General features: G+C 42.0%; 1 protein-coding gene across 1 annotated transcript; it reads right to left on the bottom strand.

Moving 5' to 3' along the window:
• Positions 1-7: 7 nt before the first annotated feature.
• On the bottom strand, positions 8-17949 carry LOC143291675 (uncharacterized). The gene is made up of 7 exons (XM_076601686.1): positions 17141-17949; positions 15587-15946; positions 10313-10458; positions 8929-9100; positions 6122-6451; positions 4409-4525; positions 8-2925 (listed from the first exon to the last, which is right to left on the bottom strand). Exons 1-7 carry the CDS (start codon positions 17202-17204, stop codon positions 2807-2809), a joined length of 1308 nt encoding a protein of 435 aa, XP_076457801.1. The 5' UTR covers positions 17205-17949; the 3' UTR covers positions 8-2806.
• Between the last annotated feature and the right edge of the window lie 6285 nt (positions 17950-24234).

Genomic DNA, 24234 nt, shown 5'->3' with positions numbered 1-24234 from the left:
ATGCTGATAAAAAAATATTATCTGTATATACTTGTCATTATGTTTAAGTTTTGTTGCAAATCATTATCTTTAGCGCGCGTGTGTGTGCGTGCGTGCGTGGGTGTGCGTTTTTGCGCGTTTCAGAGACATCGTTGGACTGAAGTTTGTGATTCAATGAGTGTGTATTGTTATTGCATCCTCCACACCCCAAAAGGGGCAAAAGGATTACATTTCTTTGAATCTTTCAATGAATATATTTATATCTATCCCATCTGTGTTATATATCTCATGTGCTTCAGAGACCCAGTTTTATGCGTACTGGTCTTTTATTCTCAGATACATCATATACTCGAGGCAAACATGTGAAATATCCGGTGGCCTTCTTTGTGTTATGATAATTTCACCCACCATGCGTACAGCGGTTGGGCTACGTTTTGCGCGGAAGACAAAAGTATCTTGTTTGTAGGTCCCTCTGTCAACCCATCATTCTTTGTTCTCTCTGTCTTATGCATTCTAAATCAGTGGAAGCGTAACATGGCTTATATGATCACACACACACACACACACACACACACACCGAATTGTTGGTACCCTGTTGCATAGTTACATTGGAGTGTTCCTGTAGAATGACTGAGACTATTGTATTATTGTGTTTAATCTCTTTCCATTTTTGTTAACTGCTGTTTTAATTTAGTATTTTATACGATGTTGACTGCACTGCTCCAATCAATGAATAAAAAAAATCATGTCGCCTTTTTGTCAACAATTTCTCTTTTGGGAACAATAAAATCAAACTATCATTGTATGACGAAACTTGTGTCCTGTGCTTTAACATGCCTGTGGTACTTGTGTGTGACTTATCATGCTGACATACTAACGAAAGATGATACAAGAATCGTTTTAAACTGGGCATTAATGTTGATCCCTTTGCATGGTTGAGAGAGGGAGAGAGAGAGATGTGTGTGTGTGTGTGTGTGTGTGTGTGTATGTGTGTGTGTGTGTACATGCGCGTGTGCATGTGTGTGAAATTGAGTGCACGTGTATAATCAGTACCTGAATCAGTCATCTGCATTAACCCAGGCTTAAACAGCAGCAACAAAATCACTTTATATGCACACTAAATCTAGATGGTTTTGTCAAATAAAAATGACAATAATAAAATGATGATACTAAAAGATTACAAAACAAACAATAAACAAAAACAAATAACATTACAGAAGCTTAAGAAAGCCCAAAATATCGCTGCAAGCAGGGAGGGAATTTATGAAAGCTCAACATTTGTTTTCTCCAATGACACACCTCTGCCTGTGGAGGGGGGGGGGGGGGGGTGTCTGTTGTCCCAACAACAAAAGCGCTGTCGCCTTCCTCCTCTGTAGAGCACGCCGGATGCACCAGCCGAGTGGTTAAAGACATGGGCCTACAATCTAAAGGTCCTGGGTTCGAATCCTGGTCGTGACGCCCGTTGGGTTATGGGTGGAGATTTTATTTTCCCCGATCTCCTGCTAAGTACCTGAAACCCCACTTCGTGTGTGTGTATACGCTACGCAAACGACCCACACACGCACGTTAAAGCTCCTCAGTGCAACCAATGTCAGCGTGCGGTGGGTTATGGAAACAAGAACGTACCCAGCATGCCCCTGCCCCTCGAAAACGGAGTATGGTTGCCTACATGGCGGAGTAAGAACAGTCATACATGTAAAAGCCCATTGGTTTTTGCGAGTGAACGTGGGAGTTGCTGCCTACTCACGAACGCAGAAGAAGAGGAAGAGGAAGAAGAAGAAGAGGAAGAGAAGAAGAAGAAGAAGAAGAAGGGGAAGAAGAAAAGACCCCTGTCATCTTTCTGACTGGGTCAAATTTGAGTGTGGAGTGATGACCCGGCGGTAACGCGTCCGCCTAGGAAGCGAGAGAATCTGAGCACACGGGGTCGAATCGCACAATCACCAGTACACACACTCTCCCCGCCCCCCCCCCCCCCCCCCCCCCGCTCCCCACTCCCTCCCAACTAAACCTTGAGTAGCAGTCTGGACTCCGAGAATTTCGGATGACACGATAAACCAAGTTCGTGTGTGTAGTAACATGCACACTGCGCACGTAAAAGAACCCACGGCGACAAAGAGAGTCATCCTTAGCAAAATTATGTAGGAAAATCCAATTTTGACAGGAAAACAAATATAACTGCAGGGGGAAAAAAGGGGGGGGGGGAGAAAAAAAAGAAAAAAAAGAAAAAAGAAAAGAAAAAAAAAGAAAAAAAGAACGGGCGTAGGCGCTACACTGTAGCGACACACTCTTCCTGGGAAAGCAAGAATTTAACACAGACAAATCGGTTGTGACAGAAGACTAGTATTACGAACAGCAAAGTGAGAGCTGTATCATCCATGGATTCTCCACTGCAATGGGAAGTCATTTACAGTTTAGGTATTTCGTGAAGGACCCTGACTCTCAGACTAGGAGGCATCACTGCAATGGCTCTTAGTGCTGCAGCCTTGGGGGGCTAATTAGCTGACCTTCGGGAATCTTCCCAACACCCACTGTCCTAAAACCCCGTCTTGGCCGAGAGAGTGGGGGGGTGTAACTTGGGCAAGACACTCTCCACTATAATCCAATTCTAGCCCAGATAGTCGGAACACCAGTTACCTCCTCTGCTGTTCTGATCGAGTCGGACACGACTGACTAACATACATACATACAATACAATATACTATACAATAATTTGAGACGAAAGGTGCAGATTGCACGAGTGACACAGGGTCACCCAACCACCCAAAGTGGACTTTTTTCTCTTCTTCTTCGAGCAGCTTCCATGGCGCTCGCATCCCGATCCAGCACACTACTCGGCAGCGCCGTACTCGCTGTTGACAGGCAGCTCGGCAGCTCTGAGGCCGTCTGTAGGAGCAGGCTGAGCGGGAGCTGCCGGCATCATGCCTATCTCCTCGTGCTGCCCAGCATCTGTCACACGGACAATGACCTTCACTTACCACCCACCACCTAGCTCCGTTCAGCGATCGTTTCACAAATTTACATAGGAAAAACAGCGGCAAAATAAATAATATTCTGATTTTGGCTGTTTTGTTGGTTCAGTTCGTTAAGGTTGATGTACACGCACGCACACACACACACACACACACACACACACATATATATATATATATATATGTATATACATATATATAGATCCTGGACTTGCTGACACTACTCCATGAAAATAACTCCACATGAGTAGATTCTCGAAAGAGTATTATATATATATATATATATATATATATGAAAAACAGACCTTCGTCCACATGCCTTAGTTTTCCTCAAGACATGTGGAAGCCGCAAAAACAACAGCAACCTCTTAAACAACAACAAACAAACACACACATACACACAAAACAGAGATGGTTCAGTTTAAACCACCATTATTATTATCATCATCATAATCATCACTATCTTCATCATTACCATAATCATCATCATCACCATCATTATCATCATCACTATTATCATCACCATCATCATCACCACACACTATCATCATCACCATCATCATTACCATACTCATCATCATCATCACCATCATCATTATCATCATCATCATCATCATCATCATTACCATAAATCATCATCATCATCACCATCACTATTATCACCATCACACATCACTATCACCATCATCGCCACCACCATCATCACCATTACCATCATCACTATCATCACCACCACCATCATCGCCATCACAATTATCATCATAATCATCATCACCACCACCATCACTATCATCATCACCACCACCATCACTATCATCATCACCACCACCACCACCATCATCATCATTATCACTATCATCATCACCATCACAATCATCATCATCATCCCCATCACTGTCATCACCATTACCACCACCATCATCATCATCATCACTATCATCATCATCATCACCATCATTATCACTATCATCATCACCATCACAATCATCATCATCATCCCCATCACTGTCATCATCACCATTACCACCACCATCATCATCATCACCACCATCACTATCACCATCACCATCATCATCACCACCATCACTATCATCATCACCATCACCACCATCATCACTATCATCATCACCATAATCATAATCACCATCACTATCATCACCACCATCACTATGATCATCATAATCACCATCATTATCATCATCACTATCATCGCCATCATCATCACCACCACCACCATAATCATCACCATCACTATTATTATCATCATCACCACCACCATCATCATCATTATCAATATTATCATCACCACCATCACTATCATCATCACTACCACCATCATCATCACCATCACCATCACTGCACCCTGTTTTCTACCGCACACTTATTCCATTGACTCGAATAAACGTTATTTAAAAAAAAAAAAAAAAAAAAAAAAAAAAAATTATATGCCAGTGACTCACCTCTTCGTCGTTTTACAATGACAATGACGACGATGACGAGAGCGACGGCAAGCAAAAGACCTCCGATGACGCTAAAGGCGATGACGACAGGCCTGGCCTTAGGTCTGTAGCTGGGGGCTGTTGGAAACAGGTGGTTTTTGTCAGCTCATGGGTCAACAGTTTCTCTCTGGAGATGCAAATGTATTCCTGTATCTTCGTTTTTGTTTGTTTGTTTTTTTTATAGTATCGGAACAGTATCTTTATCTTTTGTCACAGAGAGAGTGTGTGAGGAGAGGGGCGGAAAGTGACACAGACACGGAAAGAAACACACTCAAACACACACACACACACACACACACACAGACGGAGAGACGGACAGACAGACACAGAGAGAGAGAGAGAGAGAGAGAGAGAGAGGGGGGGGGGGGGAGGGGGGGGGGGGGGCGGGAGGAAGGAGAGAAAAAATGTGTGGGGAGAGACCCAGACAGAGAGTGAGAGACAGAGAGTAAGAGACAGAGAGAGACAGAGTGGTGGGGGCTGAGACAGGCAGTTTGACAGGTTTCAGTTTCAGTTTCAGTTGGAGTTTCTCAAGGCGGCGTCACTGCGTCCGGATAAATCCATATACGCTACACCTCATCTGCTAGGCAGAGATGCCTGACAGCAGCATGAACCCAACGCGCTAAGCCAGGCCTCGACTGCATGTATATATATGTGTACCTATTTGAGTGGATTTTTTCCTACAGAATTTTGCCAGAGGACAACACTGGCTTCTTTTCTTCAGTGCACCAGGTGCACACTGGACCTCGGTTTATCGCCTCACCCAACAACAAGACGCTCAGTTTGATTTTCCAGTCAAACTTGGGAGAAAGGGCGAAAGCGGGATTCGAACCCATGCCCTCACGGACACTAACTTAGCAGATGAGCGTCTTAACCATTCTGCCACCTTCGTGCCAACCCCACCTGGGTTTTACACATGTGCATCAGGACAACAACAAAAAAAGAAAAGAAAAAAAAAAGGTGTGTGGTGAGAGCGACAGCATTTCTGCACACGTCTTCCTATGATCAAGGCAATAAGACCAAAATTTTGTCACCACTTGCAACTTGTTTGTTGGACTTTGGATTTTTCTGTTTACCAATATTTACTAGTTATGATTATATGAATAGATAAATAAATAGATACATTAATAAATAAATGTATTATAAAAAAAATATAGGAATGGAGCGAGAGAGGGAGAGAGAGGGAGATATATATATATATATATATATAAAGACAGGGAGGGAGAGAGAGAGAGGAAGGGGAGAGAGAGAGGGAGAGAGGGTGAGGGGGGAATGAGAGAGGGTGAGAGAGAGAGGGAGGGAAAGAGGGTGGGAGAGGGAGAGAGAGGGGGTGGGAGAGAGATGGGGAGAGAGAGGGAGAGAGAGAGAGAGAAACAGAGTCAGGGACACACATACACACACACACACCACACACACACAGATATACGAGTATATATATATATATATATATATATATATATATATATATATATATATATATATATATATATATACTATCACGCCGTTGAAATGTCCTCTATAAAATGACTCCCCACCCAGCACCCCTTCCCTGCCTCCCCCCCCCCGCCCCCCCAAAAAACAACAACAATACACACACACATACACACACACTCTCGCACACACACACACACACACACACACACACACACACACACACACACACACACAAACACTCACGGTACACTCGCACGGTGTAGGTGACGTCGCGGACATAGTCATCATCGTCCAGCCAGGACCCCCAATACTGGTGGCACGTGAAGTGCATGTCGAAGTAGCCGTCGTCATCGTCGTCGTCGTCATCCTGGGGGCCTGGTTGGGGCCTCCGCACGTCGGACAGACGGAGCAACCCCCCGTCCTCGTCCCGCCCCCTCTCCCACGTCACCACGGGGCGCGGGTGGCCCAGCGGCGGAGGCAGGCACTGGCAGGTGAGGTTCGACCCCTCCATCACCTCAGTGGGGCAGCTGCTTCCGGTGGTGGAGAGTTTGGGCGGGTCCTCTCCTGGTATTTCTGTGGGTTTTTTTTTTGTGGTACTTTTTTGGTGGTGTGTGGACGGGATGGAGTGTAGGGTGTGTGTAGAGTTAAGCGGGGGGATGATTAAAAGAAGAAGAAGAAGAAGAAGAAGAAGAAGAAGAAGAAGGAGAGGAAGAAGGAGGAGGAGAAGAAGAAGAAGAAGACGAAGGAGAAGAAGAAGAAGGAGGAGGAGAAGAAGGAGAAGAAGAGGAAGAAGAAGAAGAGGAAGGGGAAGAGGAGGAGGAGGAGGAAGAAGAAGAAGAGGAAGAAGAAGAAGAAGAAGAAGAAGAAACAACAACTCCCAAAACAACAGCAACATCAACAGCAACAAAAGAGCGGACAGACAGCGGGGGTGTGAGTGAGGAGAGTGGTGGAGAGAAGAAGTAAAATAAAAATATAGAGTTTATCATATGAATGAATGAATGAATCAATCAATCAACAAATCACTGAATCAACAAATAAATATATGAATAAGTGAATAAATAAGTTAATGAAAAGATAAATAAATAAATAAATAAATAAATAAAACGGGGAGAAAGAAGTAAAATCCAAGTATACAGTTTGTCGTAAAAACAACAACAGCAAAACCAAAAACAAAAAAGAAACTCACACATTATATTCATTTATCTATCTATCTATCTATCTGTCTATCTATCTATCTGTCTGTCTACCTATCTGGACAGACAGACAGACAGACAGACAGACAGTCCCCATATCCCCCGTGACCCTTCCCCAGCTTTCCGGCCTATCCCCGGCTGCCGCTATAGTCATGGTGGTCATCATGTCCAGAAAGATATAGGGGGCAGTGAGGGTGGGTGGAGAAAGATGGAGGAAACTCAGAACTCAGCAAGATGGAGAGAGAGAGAGAGAGAGAGAGAGAGAGAGAGAGAGGCCCCTCTCCAGGCCGTTGTTCACCTATCTCCAGACTATTGTTCACCCATCTCCATGCCTTTTCCACCCATCTCCAGGCCGTTGTTCACCCATCTCCAGGCCGTTGTTCACCCACCTCCAGGCCTTGTTCACTCATCTCCAGGCCGTTGTTCACCCACCTCCAGGCCTTGTTCACTCATCTCCAGGCCGTTGTTCACCCACCTCCAGGCCTTGTTCACTCATCTCCAGGCCGTTGTTCACCCACCTCCAGGCCTTGTTCACTCATCTCCAGGCCGTTGTTCACCCACCTCCAGGCCTTGTTCACCCATCTCCAGGCCGTTGTTCACCCACCTCCAGGCCTTGTTCACCCATCTCCAGGCCGTTGTTCACCCACCTCCAGGCCTTGTTCACTCATCTCCAGGCCGTTGTTCACCTGTCTCCATGCCTTGTTCACCCATCTCCAGGCCGTTGTTCACCCATCTCCAGGCCGTTGTTCACCCATCTCCAGGCCGTTGTTCACCCATCTCCAGGCCCTGGTTCACCTACATCCAGTCCTTGTTCACCAATCTCCAGTCTTTCTTCACCCATCTCAGGGCCTTGGTCACCCATCTCAGGGCCTTGTTCACCCATCTCAGGGCCTTGTTCACCCATCTCCAGGCCGTTGTTCACCCATCTCCAGGCTATTGTTCACCCATCTCCAGGCCCTGGTTCACCTACATCCAGTCCTTGTTCACCCATCTCCAGTCCTTCTTCACCCATCTCAGGGCCTTGTTCACCCATCTCAGGTCCTTGTTCACCCATCTCCAGTCTTTCTTCACCCATCTCCAGTCTTTCTTCACCCATCTCAGGGCCTTATTCACCCATCTCCAGTCCTTGTTCACCCATCTCCAGTCTTTCTTCACCCATCTCCAGTCCTTATTCACCCATCTCAGGGCCTTATTCATCCATCTCCAGTCCTTGTTCACCCATCTCCAGTCCTTATTCATCCATCTCCAGTCTTTCTTCACCCATCTCCAGTCCTTATTCACCCATCTCAGGGCCTTATTCATCCATCTCCAGTCCTTGTTCACCTATCTCCAGGCCTGGCCAGTGTGTTGGTTCTATGCGCATAAAAGCATGTGTTGTTTTGTATATCGATCAATATGCACGTTTTGACAACTCTTTTATACTGAATCCACCTATCTATTTATCTATATGTACGTATGTGTGAAAGGCAGATGCTATACACATATGTACGTTAAAATGTATGTATGCTGTGTGTGTGTGTGTGTGTGTGTGTGTGTGTGTGTGTGTGTTGGTTTGTCAGTCACATTTTGGTGTGTGTACATAGCCACTGATGTAATGTGCTATGTAAACAAAGGTGTTTTGTAAAGCACATTGAGCAGATTTCTGGATGGTGTGCTGAATAAGTATCTATCTATCTATCTGTAAATATCCATTAATATCCATATCCATTACTATCTATGTATCTATCTATCTAAATATCAATTAATATATCTCTCTCTATCTCTATCTAAATATCAATTAATATTTATCTATGTAAATATCCATTAATTAATATCTATCTATATCCATTAATATCTATCTGTCTATCTTTCTCTCACCTATGTGGATTAGCTTTGTAAGGATCCAGTCCTCACGACGGATCCAGAACCTAAAAAACCCTGCCCTGTGCTGTGGTTTCACCTTGTAGTTGTCGAACCTGCACTGCACTGCGTGTTCCCCCACCGGCACGGAATGATAGCCCTTATTGGTCTCTGCCGAGATGTTCAGGTTCTGAAACACCACATCGGTATACACACAGAATGAGGGAAAACACACACACACACACACACACACACACACACACACACACACACACACACACACACACACACGATAAAAAAACCAGCCTCCCCCAAATGATACACATCTTGCACGAACTATTCAGTATACTCCTACGATTAGTATCATACCCTGATGAATGGAAAACTGGCGTATCTGTTGCTGTCCTAAAAAGCGGAGATCCTTTAATTCTCATAGCTACAGAGGGTTAGCATTAAACAATGCACTCGCAAACGGTTTTTTGACACATTACAAATGATTGATAAAATTTTCAATAACCTTGAACAAAATGAACTCTTTTTTTTTTGTTGCCAAGGAACAACTCGGATTTCGTAAATTATCCAGAACTCCAGATCATACTTTTATATGATGGGGAGTGATTGATGACATCATCAAGCAAAAACTGGAAGATTATACAGTAGCTTTATTGACTTCAAGAAAGCCTTTGATACGGTTTGGCATGATGATTTGCTGTTAAAATTACGCTCTTTCTCGAGACACCACTGTTAAAAGATCAATCCTACAAAGTAATGCACCCAGTCTTACAATTTTAAAAACATTTAATTAATGATTTTCATGAACTCTCTACCAGATTCAGACCCTCCATAAATCAACGAGTCAAGCCAATTTCAAGTACCATGCTTACTCTGCGCTGATGATATTGTTATTCTGTCAACAACTTAAATGGACTGCAAACAAACTAGGAGAGAGTAAACGATTTCTGCAATCAGTGTGGATTAAAAGCAACCAGGGACAAAACTAAGGTGGTAACACCGTAAAAAAAGGTGATGCACGTAAAAGTCCACCCGTGTACATACGAGTGAACGTGAGAGTTGCAGCCCACGAATGAAGAAGAAGACATGAAGAAGAATTTGACATATGCACACAGCAGCAAAGACAGAAGAAATATGCAAACAGAAATTAGCTCTGTCTTTGCTGCTGTGTGCACATGTCAAATGATCGTTGTAAGGACAGGCCCGGCGCTTCCTTTTTGAGGAAGCGTCTGGGTTTGTTCCAGTGTGCCTTTTATTTACATGTGTGCTAGCTGAATCGGTAGCAAAAGCACCATTGACTTGAAGTTGTGTGCCTTGTGCATGGAGAGAGTTACCACTCTTTGTTTGTTAATCATTTCATCTCCAGGCCTCATTATTTGTTAATTTTCACCTTGACTCCATTCTTCCATTGATGCTTCCAGCCACAGCCGTACTGTCCGTCCGAGGGAAGAATTTTGACCATGTTGCAGTACGACGACAGGGACCAGTCTGTGGAGTTCCACAGCACTGCACACTCCTTCACCTTGTCGCGGGGGTCTGGGACAGGGAGAAGAAGAAGGAGTAGAAAAAGATTAAGATTCAGAATCTTATTAACACTCAAGGATAAAGATTTTAGGCATTGATATTCTTCCAATCTGTCCGTGTGAAGTAGAAGTAGAAAAAGAAGATTTAAGATTCAAAATCTTTATTACTCAAGGATAAAGATTTTAGGCATTGCCTATTCTTCCAATCTGTCGTTGTGAAGTAGAAGAAGAAGAAGAAGAAGAAGAAGAAGAAGAAGAAGGAGAGAAAGAAATACAGCAGCAGTATTATCATTATCATTGCTATTATTATCAGTATAAGCATTACTATTGTTATCATCATCATAATTTTTATTCATAATTATTATCACCATTAGTTGCACTACTAGTAACAGAAGTAGTAGTGGTCGAAGTAGAAAACGGTGTCCCGGATGAAGAAGAAGAAGAAGAAGAAGAAGAAGAAGAAGATTAATTACAACAGTAATTAAAAAGATATTAATGATGATAATGATAATAACAGTAACAGAAATAATGCCAATAATAATGATAATGGTAAGTAGAAGAATTACATTAGTAATTAAAAGGATATTAATGATAATAATAATAATAATAACAGTGACGATAGTAATAACAACGGTAATAACAATAATAACAATAATGGTAGAAGACTGTTTCTGCTGCTGCTGTTTCCACTGCTATTACTGCTGTAATTAATTCTTCTTCTTATCTTCATTACTATTGTTACTATTATCATCATTACTATATGCTTATTACCATTAGTAGTAATAGTAGTATTGCTGTAATAGGGTAGTAGTAGTAGTAGTCGTTGTTGTAGAAAATGGCGATGTCCCAGAAAGAGGAAAAGAAGAAGAAACGATGATGTTGATGATGATCACGATGATGAAAAAAACAACAACAAAAAAATGAGGGGGAGGAAGAGGAGAACGAAAAGAAACAAAATCTTTAAAAAAGACACGAAGAAAAAGAACGGCAGAAAGAAAGAAAGGCAGAAAGAAAAGAAGGAAAGGCAGAAAGAAAGAAAGGCAGAAAGAAAAGAAGGAAAGGCAGAAAAAAAGAAAGGCAGAAAGAAGGAAAGGCAGGCAGAAAGAAAGAAAAGAAGGAAAGGCAGAAAAAAGAAAGGCAGAAAGAAAGAAAGGCAGGCAGAAAGAAAAGAAGGAAAGGCAGACAGAAAGAAAAGAAAGACAGAAAGAAAGAAAAGAAAGAAAGGCGAAAAGAAAGAAAGGCGAAAAGAAAGGCAGACAAAAGAAAGAAAGGCAGACAGAAAGAAAGAAAGGCGAAAAGAAAGAAAGGCAGACAAAAGAAAGAAAGGCAGACAGAAAGAAAGAAAGGCAGAAAGAAAGAAAGGCAGACAGAAAGAAAGGCAGACAGAAAGAAAGAAAAGAAAGAAAGGCAGACAGAAAGAAAGGCAGACAAAAGAAAGAAAGGCAGACAGAAAGAAAGGCAGACAGAAAGAAAGAAAGGCAGACAGAAAGAAAGGCAGACAGAAAGAAAGAAAGGCAGACAGAAAGAAAGGCAGACAGAAAGAAAGAAAAGAAAGAAAGGCAGACAGAAAGAAAGGCAGACAGAAAGAAAGAAAGGCAGACAGAAAGAAAGAAAGGCAGAAAGAAAGAAAGGCAGACAGAAAGAAAGGCAGACAGAAAGAAAGAAAAGAAAGAAAGGCAGACAGAAAGAAAGGCAGACAGAAAGAAAGAAAGGCAGAAAGAAAGAAAGAAAAGAAAGAAAGGCAGACAGAAAGAAAGGCAGACAAAAGAAAGGCAGACAGAAAGAAAGGCAGACAGAAAGAAAGAAAGGCAGACAGAAAGAAAGGCAGACAAAAGAAAGGCAGACAGAAAGAAAGGCAGACAGAAAGAAAGAAAGGCAGACAGAAAGAAAGGCAGACTGAAAGAAAGGCAGACAGAAAGAAAGAAAGGCAGACAGAAAGAAAGGCAGACAGAAAGAAAGGCAGAAAGAAAGAAAGAAAGGCAGACAGAAAGAAAAGAAAGAAAGGCAGAAAGAAAGAAAGGCAGACAGAAGGAAAGAAAAGAAAGAAAGGCAGAAAGAAAGAAAGAAAGGCAGACAGAAAGAAAAGAAAGAAAGGCAGAAAGAAAGAAAGGCAGACAGAAAGAAAGAAAAGAAAGAAAGGCAGAAAGAAAGAAAGGCAGACAGAAAGAAAGAAAGAAAGGCAGACAGAAAGAAAGAAAGAAAGGCAGACAGAAGGAACGGCAGACAGAAAGAAAGAAAAGAAAGAAAGGCAGAAAGAAAGAAAAGCAGACAGAAAGAAAGAAAAGAAAGAAAGGCAGAAAGAAAGAACGGCAGACAGAAAGAAAGAAAAGAAAGGCAGACAAAAGAAAGAAAGAAAAGGAAGAAAGGCAGACAGAAAGGCAGAAAGAAAGAAAGGCAGACAGAAAGAAGGAAAGGCAGACAGAAAGAAAGGCGAAAAGAAAGAAAGAAAAGGAAGAAAAGCAGACAGAAAGGCAGAAAGAAAGAAAGGCAGACAGAAAGAAGGAAAGGCAGACAGAAAGAAAGGCAGACAGAAAGAAAGAAAAGAAGAAAAAGCAGACAGAAAGGCAGAAAGAAAGAAAGAAAAGAAATAAAGGCAAAAAGAAAGGCAGAAAGAAAGAAAGGCAGACAGAAAGAAAAGCAGACAGAAAGGCAGAAAGAAAGAAAGAAAAGAAATAAAGGCAGAAAGAAGGAAAGGCAGAAAGAAAGAAAAGAAAGAAAGAAAGAAAGGCAGACAGAAAGAAAGAAAGGCAGAAAGAAAGAAAGAAAGGCAGACAGAAAGAAAGAAAGAAAGGCAGAAAGACAGAAAGAAAAGAAAGACAGAAAGAAAGGCAGAAAGAAAGAAAAGAAAGAAAGAAAGGCAGAAAGAAAGAAAGGCAGACAGAAAGAAAGAAAGAAAGGCAGAAAGAAAGAAAGAAAGGCAGAAAGAAAGAAAGGCAGAAAGACAGAAAGAAAAGAAAGACAGAAAGAAAGAAAGAAAGGCAGAAAGACAGAAAGAAAATAAAGGCAGAAAGAAGAAAGACAGAAATAAATAAATAAATAAATAAATAAATAAATAAAGGCAGAATGAAATAAATAAATAAAGAAATGAAGGCAAAAAGAAAGAAAGAAAGAAGTAATTCATGTAGCCGATGGGCATCAAAGAACGACACCATCAGTTGATATCACGAAGAAGATGATGAAGACGATAACAACACAGTATGTGACTCACGAGGGAACATGTGCACGTGAATGGGATGGGCATGGTGTATTCATGTCCGAGCATTTGTGTTCATTTGTGTGTGTGTGTGTGTGTGTGTGTGTGTGTGTGTGTGTGTGTGTGTGTGTGAGAGAGAGAGAGAGAGAGAGAGAGAGAGAGAGAGAAATAGAAATGCAATTGTGTATTTTATTATCACAATGTTCTTGCTTATATAATCATTTTATGTTGTTGTTGCTTTTCATCTGCTTGTTTTGAACCCCCCCCCTTCCTCCACCCCTCTCGCTCTCTCTCTTTCTCCTGTTTCTTTTTTTTTTTCATTGATGGCTTGATGTAAAAAAAAAAAGAAGCAATTGTTGCTTATTCAATTAACCATCATGAAACAAAATCTTGACTTGACAAGAAGATGAGTAGAGGAAGGAAGGAAGAAAAGTAAGAAGGAAGGAAGGAAGAAGAAAGAAAAAAAAGAAAAGAAAGAGAGGCAGAAAAAATATATTAAACTTTTAAAGAAGGAAAATTAAATAACCTACACTGAGAGCGAGAGGAATGAAGGCAGGAAGGAAGGAAGGAAGGAAGGAAAGGAGAAAGGAAGGTAGGAAAAATACAGTGAGAAGGAAGGAAGGAAGGAAGGTAGGTAAGTAGGTAAGTAGGAAAAATCAAAAGACAGCCTACACTGATAATTAAGGTAGGCAGGTAGTTAGGAAAAATCAAAAGACCGCCTACACTGACAACAAAGGTAGGTAGGTAGGTAGGTAGGTAGGAAAATTAAATGACAAACTACATTGATTATGAAGGAAGATAGGTAGGTAGGTGGGAAAAATAAAAGACAGCCTACATTGATAGTGAAGGGAGGGAGGTAGGTAGGTAGGAAAATGAAATGACAAACTACACTGATAATGATGGAAGACAGGTAGGTAGGTAGGAAAAATCACAAGACAGCCTACATTGACAATAAATGTAGGTAGGTGGGTAGGTAGGTAGGAAATTAAACGACAAACTACACTGATAATGAAGGAAGGTAGGTAGGTAGGTAGGTAGGTAGGTATGTAGGTAGGTAGGAAAAATCAAGACAGCTGACACTGATAATGAAGGAAGGCAGGTAGGTAGGTAGGTACGTAGGCATGTAGGTAGGTAGGTAGGTAGGTAGGTAGGTAGGTAGAAAAATTCAAGACAGCCTACACTGATAATGAAGGAAGGTAGGTAGGTAGGTAGGTAGGAAAATTCAAGACAGCCTACACTGATAATGAAGGAAGATAGGTAGGTAGGTAGGACAATTAAATAACCCACACTCAGAAAGACGACGGGAGGAAGGGTGACAGAAGGCAGGAAAACTGAATGACAACCTACACTTAGAACGAGGGAAGGAAGGAGGGAAGGAAGGAAGGAAAGAGGGAAAATCAAATGACAACCTGCACTCAGAACGAGGGAAGGAAGGAAGGAAAGAGGGAAGGAGGGAAAGAGGGAGGGAAGGAAGGTAGGAGGTAAGGAAGGAAGGAAAGAGGGAAAATCAAATGACAACCTGCACTCAGAACGAGGGAAGGAAGGAGGGAAGGAAGGAAGGAAAGAGGGAAAATCAAATGACAACCTGCACTCAGAACGAGGGAAGGAAGGAGGGAAGGAAGGAAGGAAAGAGGGAAAATCAAATGGCAACCTGCACTCAGAACGAGGGAAGGAAGGAGGGAAGGAAGGAAGGAAAGAGGGAAAATCATATGGCAACGTACACTCAGAACGAAGGAAGGAAGGAAGAAAGGAGGGAAGGAGGGAAGGAAGGAAGGAAAACCAAATAACCTACACTCAGAACGAAGGGAAGGAAGCAATGTAGGAAGGTAGGAAGGAAAGAAGGGAAGGAAGGACGGAAGGAGGAAAGAAAGGAAGGAAGGAAGGAAGGAGGGAAGGAAGGAGGAAAGAAAGGAAGGAAGGAAGGAAGGAAAATCAAACGACAACCTACACTCAGAACGAACGAAGCAGAGGTGCTGAAAATCCAGCACCGGCAGATCATCGCCTTCCAAGACGTACCCCTCGCACAGTACACTCCCGGCGATCGAGGTCCGAAGGTCCCGCTTGACCGTCAGCTCTGTGGTCAAGGGTCCATCCATTGACAGGGCGTAGACATCGTTTTCCGCCGTTGAGCACGTGCCGTTCTGGGGAAAGCAGGACCCCAGGATGTCATACGTTGGCTTGTACAGTTTGTGCTTCCACGCGACCTTTGCGACAGAGGCGTTTTCTTTTTGTGGTGAGACCGTGCAGGTCAGGGTGACCTGGTCTCCTTCATCGAGGATGTACAGCTGCATTTCGGTGCAGTTCACATCTGCGAAATGAGGGAGGGAAGTTTAAAGAAAAGAAAAATGTTTGTACAATGGCGAAGATACGTCAAAAAAAAAGAAGAAAAAGTTAAACAAGGGGCTGGGTGGTGGGGGTGGCTGAGAGGGGTGGCGGGGGGTGGGGGGTGGGGGGGGGAGGTGGGGGGAGATGGCGAAAAAGCAAGGACGACAGAAAGGAAGAAATGAAGAGGGAAAGGAGAGACAAGTGGAAAGAAGGAAAGACAAAGAGACAAAAGAGAAAGAAACAAAGACAAAAAAGAAGGAAAGCCAAAAAGAAAACGTCCTTAATAAACTGCGCGCCAGAATGCGAGAGAGAGAGAGAGAGAGAGAGAGAGAGAGAGAGAGAGAGTGAGAGAGTGATGAGTGAGAGAGAGTGATGAGAGAGAGAGTGATGAGAGAGAGAGAGAGAGAGAGAGAGAGAGTGAGAGAGAGTGATGAGAGAGAGAGAGTGATGAGAGAGAGAGTGTTGAGAGAGAGAGAGAGAGAGAGAGAGAGAGAGAGAGAGTGATGAGTGAGAGAGAGTGATGAGAGAGAGAGAGTGATGAGAGAGAGAGTGTTGAGAGAGAGAGAGAGAGAGAGAGAGAGAGTGATGAGAGAGAGTGTGATGAGAGAGAGAGCGTGAGAAAGAATGTGATGAGAGAGAGAGAGAGCAAGAGAGAGAGAAGAGAGTGAGAGAGAGTGATGAGAGAGAGAGAGTGACGAGAGAGAGAGAGAGTGAAGAGAGAGAGAGTAATGAGAGAGAGGGTGTGTGATGAGAGCGAGAGAGAGAGAGTGATGAGAGAGTGATGAGAGAGAGAGAGAGTGAAGAGAGAGAGAGTGAGAGAGAGAGAGGATGAATGAATGAATGAATGGTTTTCTCTGAACAATATATTAGACAAATTTGTATATGCAGTCTTTGAAAACCAAAGAAAAACGAGAAAATAAAGAACAAATGATCGTATAAAAGAAAACTGAAGAAGAAGAAGACGAAGAAGAAGAAAGAGAGAAGGGGACAGATAGATGAAGAAAGAAAGAAAGAAAGAAAGAAAGAAAGAATGAAATGAAAAAAAGACGAAAAACATGAAAAACATGCAAGAAAAAAAAAACAACCCAAAAAAACCCAACAACAACCAACCAACCAACCAAACAAACAAAACAACAACAACAAACAAACAAAAAAAAAAGGTGATTTTAACTCTTACCTGCCCCCACACGCCACAAAGCGAACGCGAAAATGAGCAACGCGGTGATGCAAACTCTCAACATTTCCTCCCCTTTCTTCGTCGTCCGCCGGTCGATCCTTTGACCCAAATCAACATCCAGAGGTTGCCTGGTCAGTCGAACAACTTTTTTTTCTTTTCTTTTTCTTCAAAAATCAACTGAGCCACCAAATTAAAAAAAAAAAAAAAAAAAAATTAAGACACGCACCTTCAACCAAACGAGTCACGTTCAGTAATTGCCGCCAATGTTCGTAAGGAAGTACGCGAGAGGTTAATTATGTGTGGTGTGTGTTTATTAACACACAAAAAGACTGGCTGGTTGGGTCATTTTAGTTTATTTCCTTGTCCGGTCCGTGCAGCTTCTGTTGCCCTTGTTACCTTCAATTGTGGTTTTACGTCGTTATTGTGGATGCTGTTGCTCCCACGGTTGTTGTTGTTGTTGTTGTTGTCCTCAAGTTGTTCCTCTCCTTCTCCCTCTGTCCTTCTTTCTCTGTCGACTTCAGTTCGTCTTCCTTTTTTTCTACCACGCGCACTGCTATTCCATTAGCAGAGTTCAGTTCAGTTCAGGTCAGCTCAGGTCAGTTCACTTACTCAAATGAGGTGTCACTGCGCTCGGACAAATCCATATACGCTACACCACATCCGTTAAGCAGATGCCCTGACCAGCAGCGTAACCCAAACGCACAGATGAACGTTAGCAGAATGATCAGGAAAACTGTTTGTGAGGGCCCCAGGCTTTGACACTTCACCAGTTGACCCGGAACGGGAAATCTGGGGAGCTGTTGCTCAGTGCGGCGCGCGCATCCCAATGACTCTTCACAGTGTAGAGGGAGAGGAGGAAAAGGACCACTCCCTTTTCGTCCTTGACAGAGAACACGATGCGCCGCTGCAACCGGATTCACTTCATGATTCAGTTCTTTGAGCAGACAGACTGCAGTTCGTAACAAACAAAAGCAGCGTGTAATTTTCTCACGCAGACACACGAAGTCCATGTACAGCCCTTTGCTGTTGTTGTTGTTGTTTGTATTTGTATTTGTATTGCTTTTTATCACAACAGATTTCTCTGTGTGAAATTCGGGCTGCTCTCCCCATGCAGAGCGCGTCGCTACACTACAGCGCCACCCTTTTTTTTTTTTTTTGTATTTTTTTCCTGCGTGCAGTTTTATTTGTTTTGTTTTTTCCTATCGAGGTGGATTTTTCTACAGAATTTTGCCAGGAACAACCCTTTTGTTGCCGTGGGTTCTTTTACGTGCGCTAAGTGCATGCTGCACACGGGACCTCGGTTTATCGTCTCATCCGAATGTTGTCCTGATCTTGGTGTGATCTGGTTTTGGGTGCATGTTTTGTTGTGGGGAAGCTGTTTGTTGTGTGTGTGTGGCGGGGTGCTGGCGAGTGTCCGTGCATTCGTGTGTGTGTGTGTGTGTGTGTGTGTGTGTGTGTGGGGGGAGGGGGGTGTTGAGGGTGTAGAGAGGGGTATTGATGGGGGAGACAGGGAGTGGGGAACGAAATTTAAAGCGCTTTGAGCAGTATTTCTGGAGAAAGGCGCAATATAAATGTCCATATTATATATATATATATATATATATATATATATATATATATATATATATATATATATATATAATTTCCTTAATCTCGCTTTTATGTCTGGTTCAAGAAACAATTTGGAATGTTACTGGATTTCTTGAAACTCCTAAAAGTGAAATATTGAGAAATGATAATAACATAGACAAGACGGCATTTACCTTTAATCTGATCAGATTTCGGAAGTTCGTGATAAAAGCTAAATCACTAAATATTGTTTTAGATTAGTTTGAGGGCAATGCCAGTGTAACATACTTTAGGGCAAAGTTCAAATTTTTCACTGTGTAGGAGGAATAAATGATGAATGGACTTGCGCGAGCACGCGCACGCACGCATGCACGCATGTATGCGCGCGCGCGCACGCACACACACACACACACATTAATGGGAAAATTTTGTTTATTACAACTCCGGTATATCAAACTTGTGATGTTAACTACAGCAGCTAAGCAAACACCGTGTCAGTCATGAGATACACTATCCACAAGCTGTCAGTCATGTGATCTGACACCGGAAATATCAAGTTCTCTGTCACAGCGCGCGACAGAGCTGCTGCACAATGACTGTTCGTCCCCAACCCTTCATTTGCATAAATGTCGAAGGTTATGGCCACGATGCGCGCGCGAAAGATGTCGACAAACAGGAAGATTATTTTGATGAGTGGTAAAGATGTGGTAATGATGCGGTAATGATGTGGAAATTCCAACAAGCAAGAAAAAAAAAGTAAAGAACTGACTAATTCATAACTGAATTACAGTGCCAGTTTCCGATGTCTAATCAAGTGTATATCATACGATGATGAGGATGATGATGATGAAGATGATATGGATATTTATATAGCACCTATCCTCCTCGGTCAGAGACCGAATTCCAAGCGCTTTACAAATTCGGGGTCATTTGCACAACAGGCTGCCAACCTGGGTAGAGCCGACTGACAGCTGCCATTGGGCGCTTATCATTCGTTTCCTGTGTCATTCAATCTGATTTCAGGCACGCACACATACACACTGGGACAGACATGTATCATTTTACGTGTATGACCGTTTTGTTCATATATCCCGCCATGTAGGCAGCCATACTCCGTTTTCGGGGGTGTTCATGGTGGGTATGTTCTTGTTTCCATAACCCACTGAACACTGACATGGATTGCAGGATCCTCAGCGTGCGTATTTGATTTTCTGCGTGCGTATACACACGAAGGGGGTGGGGGTGTGGTTCAGGAACTAGCAAGTCTGCACATATGTTGACCTGGGAGATCAGAAAAGTCTCCACCCTTTACTCACCAGGCGCCGTTACCGAGATTCGAATCCGGGACCCTCAGATTGAAAGTCCAACGCTTTAACCACTCGGCTATGGCGCCTGTCTCCTCTAATTTCCAAAGCTTGATACGAAAAAAAAAAAGAAGAAAAAAGAAAAAAAAAGAAGAAAAAAAAGAAGAAAACTGAAATGTTACCTACAGTGTCATGTGTTGATATCAGCAATGTCAGTCGGAAAAGACATTGCTGTCTGTTGTACTTTTTATGGGATTTGCCGTTTTCTTTTTCTTCGGGAATACTGGGCATACGAAAACAAGATATAATTTGTCTTCGTTTGATTCTTTACAGAGTACAATAAGCAACGTTATGTGTAAGTCATATATCTAAAACAATGAGCACAAACTTCAGGCACTTCAGAACGAAATGTCGATGCAATTTGTTTCACAGAAAGGATCAAGTTCAGATATACATTATCGTTTTACAAAAAAGAGATACTTCGTTGAAGAAAGAATATTTATGTCTGAAATATTTCACTTGTTCAGAAATTATGGTGCTGTCAGTTCTATCACTTAGAGTCAATAAACCTTCAATGAACATGAATAGACATCTGAACATTCCCCACTTCTTGATTAACCAAGACATACGTATTCGAACACACACACACACATACACACACACACACACCTATAGAGAAGCAGGTGTTTTATCTCTTGATGAACAAAGGAAAGCTTCAGCCGCGAAATTCGTCATCAAATCTTTCGCATATGAAACCTTTTCAAAAGAAGAAGCTAATTTAAGTCCACAAAAAGATTTTGCTAAAAGAGCTAAGACGATACAGTCTATGACATCCATTAATACATTTGCATCAGATATCATTAGTGCTACGGAATCAAAAGACAAGCAAATTGCAAAAATACCTACTTTTTCACCAGTCCCTGAATGGGAGCAGTGTAAAGCTACCTTTGACATGGATTATACAGATTTATCGAAGAACCAGTAACCATTTTTGTTAAAACTTGAAGTGCTCTCCCATATAGAAAATCAATATTCAAATTATCTAAAAATATACACAGACGGATCTGTTCTAGAAGATGGTAATTCAGGATCGGCTTTTGTAATTCCTTCATTAAGAATAGAAAAATTATACTATATTGGTAGACAATATTCCATTTTCACAGCTGAACTTATAGCCATACTTATGGCCTTAAATTATATTTCAGACATTCCGAAAACTGTCAGTTAAATTCTATTATGTGTAGACTCGAAGTCAGTATTACAAGCTATAGAATCTCCAAATTCAAAGAAGCGAATTGAGATGACAATGGAAATAAAACATATTATTCACCAACTGACAAAACAGGGCATTAAAATAACTTTCTGTTGGGTACCTTCGCACTGTGGAATATCTTCAAATGAGTGGGTAGACCAAGCAGCTAGAAGAGCAGCACGTAATTTCGAAGGCGCAGTACAACTTGACATCAAGTTAGATCTACATGAATACATTAGTTGTATAGAAAATGTATCTAGAAATCGATTTAAGAAATTACTTATAGATTCAAATAATCAATATTACCAGTGTTGTGTAAACACAAAGAATGCAGCTAATCCCAAACATTTTCTAAATTTGACACCAGCAGCACATTCAAGACAAATTACAAGTCTAATGTATAGAATTCGTTTAAATGCCTTTCGTACAAAAGTTTCTAAAAATATAAAATGTATATGCGGTAAGCAAATAACTGTAAGTCATCTACTCATTCATTGTCCGAGCATAAGACATTTAATTCCTAAAGATGTAGTTGATGACTTTTCTTCCAATATTTCATTAGCCACTGAAAAGATTTTGAATGATTATTCATTGCTTAGAATGTTTTCGGAAATTTTAAACTCCAGTCCAGTTGGTATCCTCCTTTGATGTGTTATAATTAATGTTGCTATTTATATTTACATTGTTTTAGGTTAATACTTGTTGATATGCATATACATATTCTCCTTCCCATGCCACCTCATTCAGTACACACCACAATCTCTTTAGACCTTTTTCTTATAATATACTTTTCCTCTGATATATAACATGAATACTTTTTTTTACATTAATATTCACATGCATTCCATTTCCTTTATCCACTTCTTTACTCCTTTCCGTCTAAAAACACTTATAGTGAATAGACGTTAAACTGAAGATAAAAAACAAAAACAAAACACACACACACACACACAGATATATGGAGTGGAGTGATGGCCAAGAGGTAACGTGTCCGCCTAGGAAGCGAGAGAATGGGCAACAAAAGGGTTGTTCCTGGCAAAGTTCTGTAGAAAAAATAAAACTGCACGCAGGAAAAAAACACAAAAAAATGGGTGGCGCTGAAGTGTAGCGACGCGCTCTCCCTGGGGGAGAGCAGCCCGAATTTCACACAGAGAAATATGTTGTATCAATACAATATTAGTCGCCCAGTTCCCTTTACCTCCAGCATCGAGATGTAAAAGCATTGAATATATTTTGATATGGTTAAGGTTCAAGTTCATTCCGCAACTGAAATCAGGAGCTCATTCACACGTGGGTGGGTGCGAGGAGAATGGGAGTGAAGTGCCAATCCCAAGGACACCATGTCATACCGAAACGGAGCCTCCAACACGAGTCCTTCCACACAAAACGTCTTTCGCCATTACTTTTGTATTCATATAACACATAATTATATATGTGTATATATATGTTGTCTGAGCAAAAGTGAAAGACTACCATCAACCAGTACCATGATACATGCTTTTATCCATAGTAGTTATTCTGCCATTGTTCTGAGAGAGAGAGAGAGAGAGAGAGAGAGAGAGAGAGAGAGAGAGAGAGAGAGAGATTCATAAACTTTATCACTCAAGGATAAAGATTTTAGGCATTGCCTAGTCTTCCAACCTGTCCTTGTGACAACAAAAACAGTAACAGAGACAGAGACAGACAGACAGACAGAGAGAGAGAGAGAGACAGAAACAGAGAGAGAGAGAGAGAGAGAGAAACAGAGAGACAGAGACAGAAACAGAGAGAGAGAGACAGAAACAGAGAGAGAGAGAGAGAGAGCAACAACGCGGACACAAGACCAGAATGTACACATAACACTATAAACAGCATCACGTAAATTCGGTTATACATCCGACCAATGTAACCAGTAACACTTTACCATACTTCACATGCGACTTAACTCAACTCTGCCGGGGAAAGATAAGGCGAACAACTCGAGTCAAACTCGAGTCGATGTTATGTTAACCATCAGTTGTAATCGCTGTTACTTTTCTTTCTCTCTTTACGAAAAGGTTATATAACAAGCATTGTTGATCTGAACGACCTGTTGGCTTACACCGTTAATAATTATCAAAGTCAAGTTATTCAGGGCTTGGGCCAGGCTTGGAAATTATTTAATCGAACAGTAACGACGTCATATATCATTCACTGGCCTCGGGAATTATTGGGTGACGCATACGTTTGAGTCAAACAGCCATTTCTGTTGTTTCCCAACACAGCTGGTCAGTGAGTGATGGCGCCTGTTTGGTTGAAAGCCAGTGGTCAAGAGAGAGAGACAGAGGGAGAGAGAGGGGGGAGGGAGGGAGAGAGAGAAAGAGAGAGGGGAGAGAGAGAGAGAGGGAGGGAGAGAGAGAGAGGGAGGGAGAGAGAGAGAGAGGGGGGAGGGAGTGAGGGAGAGAGAGAAAGAGAGAGGGGGAGAGAGAGAGAGGGAGCGAGAGAGGGGGGAGAGAGAGAGATAGATAGATAGATAGATAGATAGATAGAGAGAGAGAGAGAGAGAGAGAGAGAGAGAGAGAGAGAGAGAGAGAGAGAGAGAGAGAGAACGAACGAAATTTTATTTTACGAGGGTAATGGAGTAAGCACAAACTACCTGTTTACATCCGGCCCTCTGGGCAAGAATAATAACCGAGAAAAGAAAAAACATGATAATAAAATACAATGAAATAAAAAAACAAAAAAAAAGGAAAAAGCGAGAGTCAATTCACAACACCAACGTCAAAATTACACAAGCATGTGCAAACATAAACATAGAACTTATGTGATACAATATCGCGATAGACGAATAACAACGAGGACAATATGGTAGGGACGTAGTGGAGAGCGGAAGGAAGAATGGACAAGGGGAAGAGTAAAGAAGGTAGGGGAGGCTGACTGAACAGACAGATATGGTGACAGTGACAGTGGAGACAGACATAGAGAGAGACTGACAGGGGAGGAGAGAGGCG

This window comes from Babylonia areolata, chromosome 17, assembly GCF_041734735.1.
Source record: "Babylonia areolata isolate BAREFJ2019XMU chromosome 17, ASM4173473v1, whole genome shotgun sequence".
Lineage (NCBI taxonomy): Eukaryota > Metazoa > Mollusca > Gastropoda > Neogastropoda > Buccinidae > Babylonia > Babylonia areolata.
Note: the sequence above shows the minus strand (reverse complement) of the source record. Positions and strands in the feature narration are given on the sequence as shown.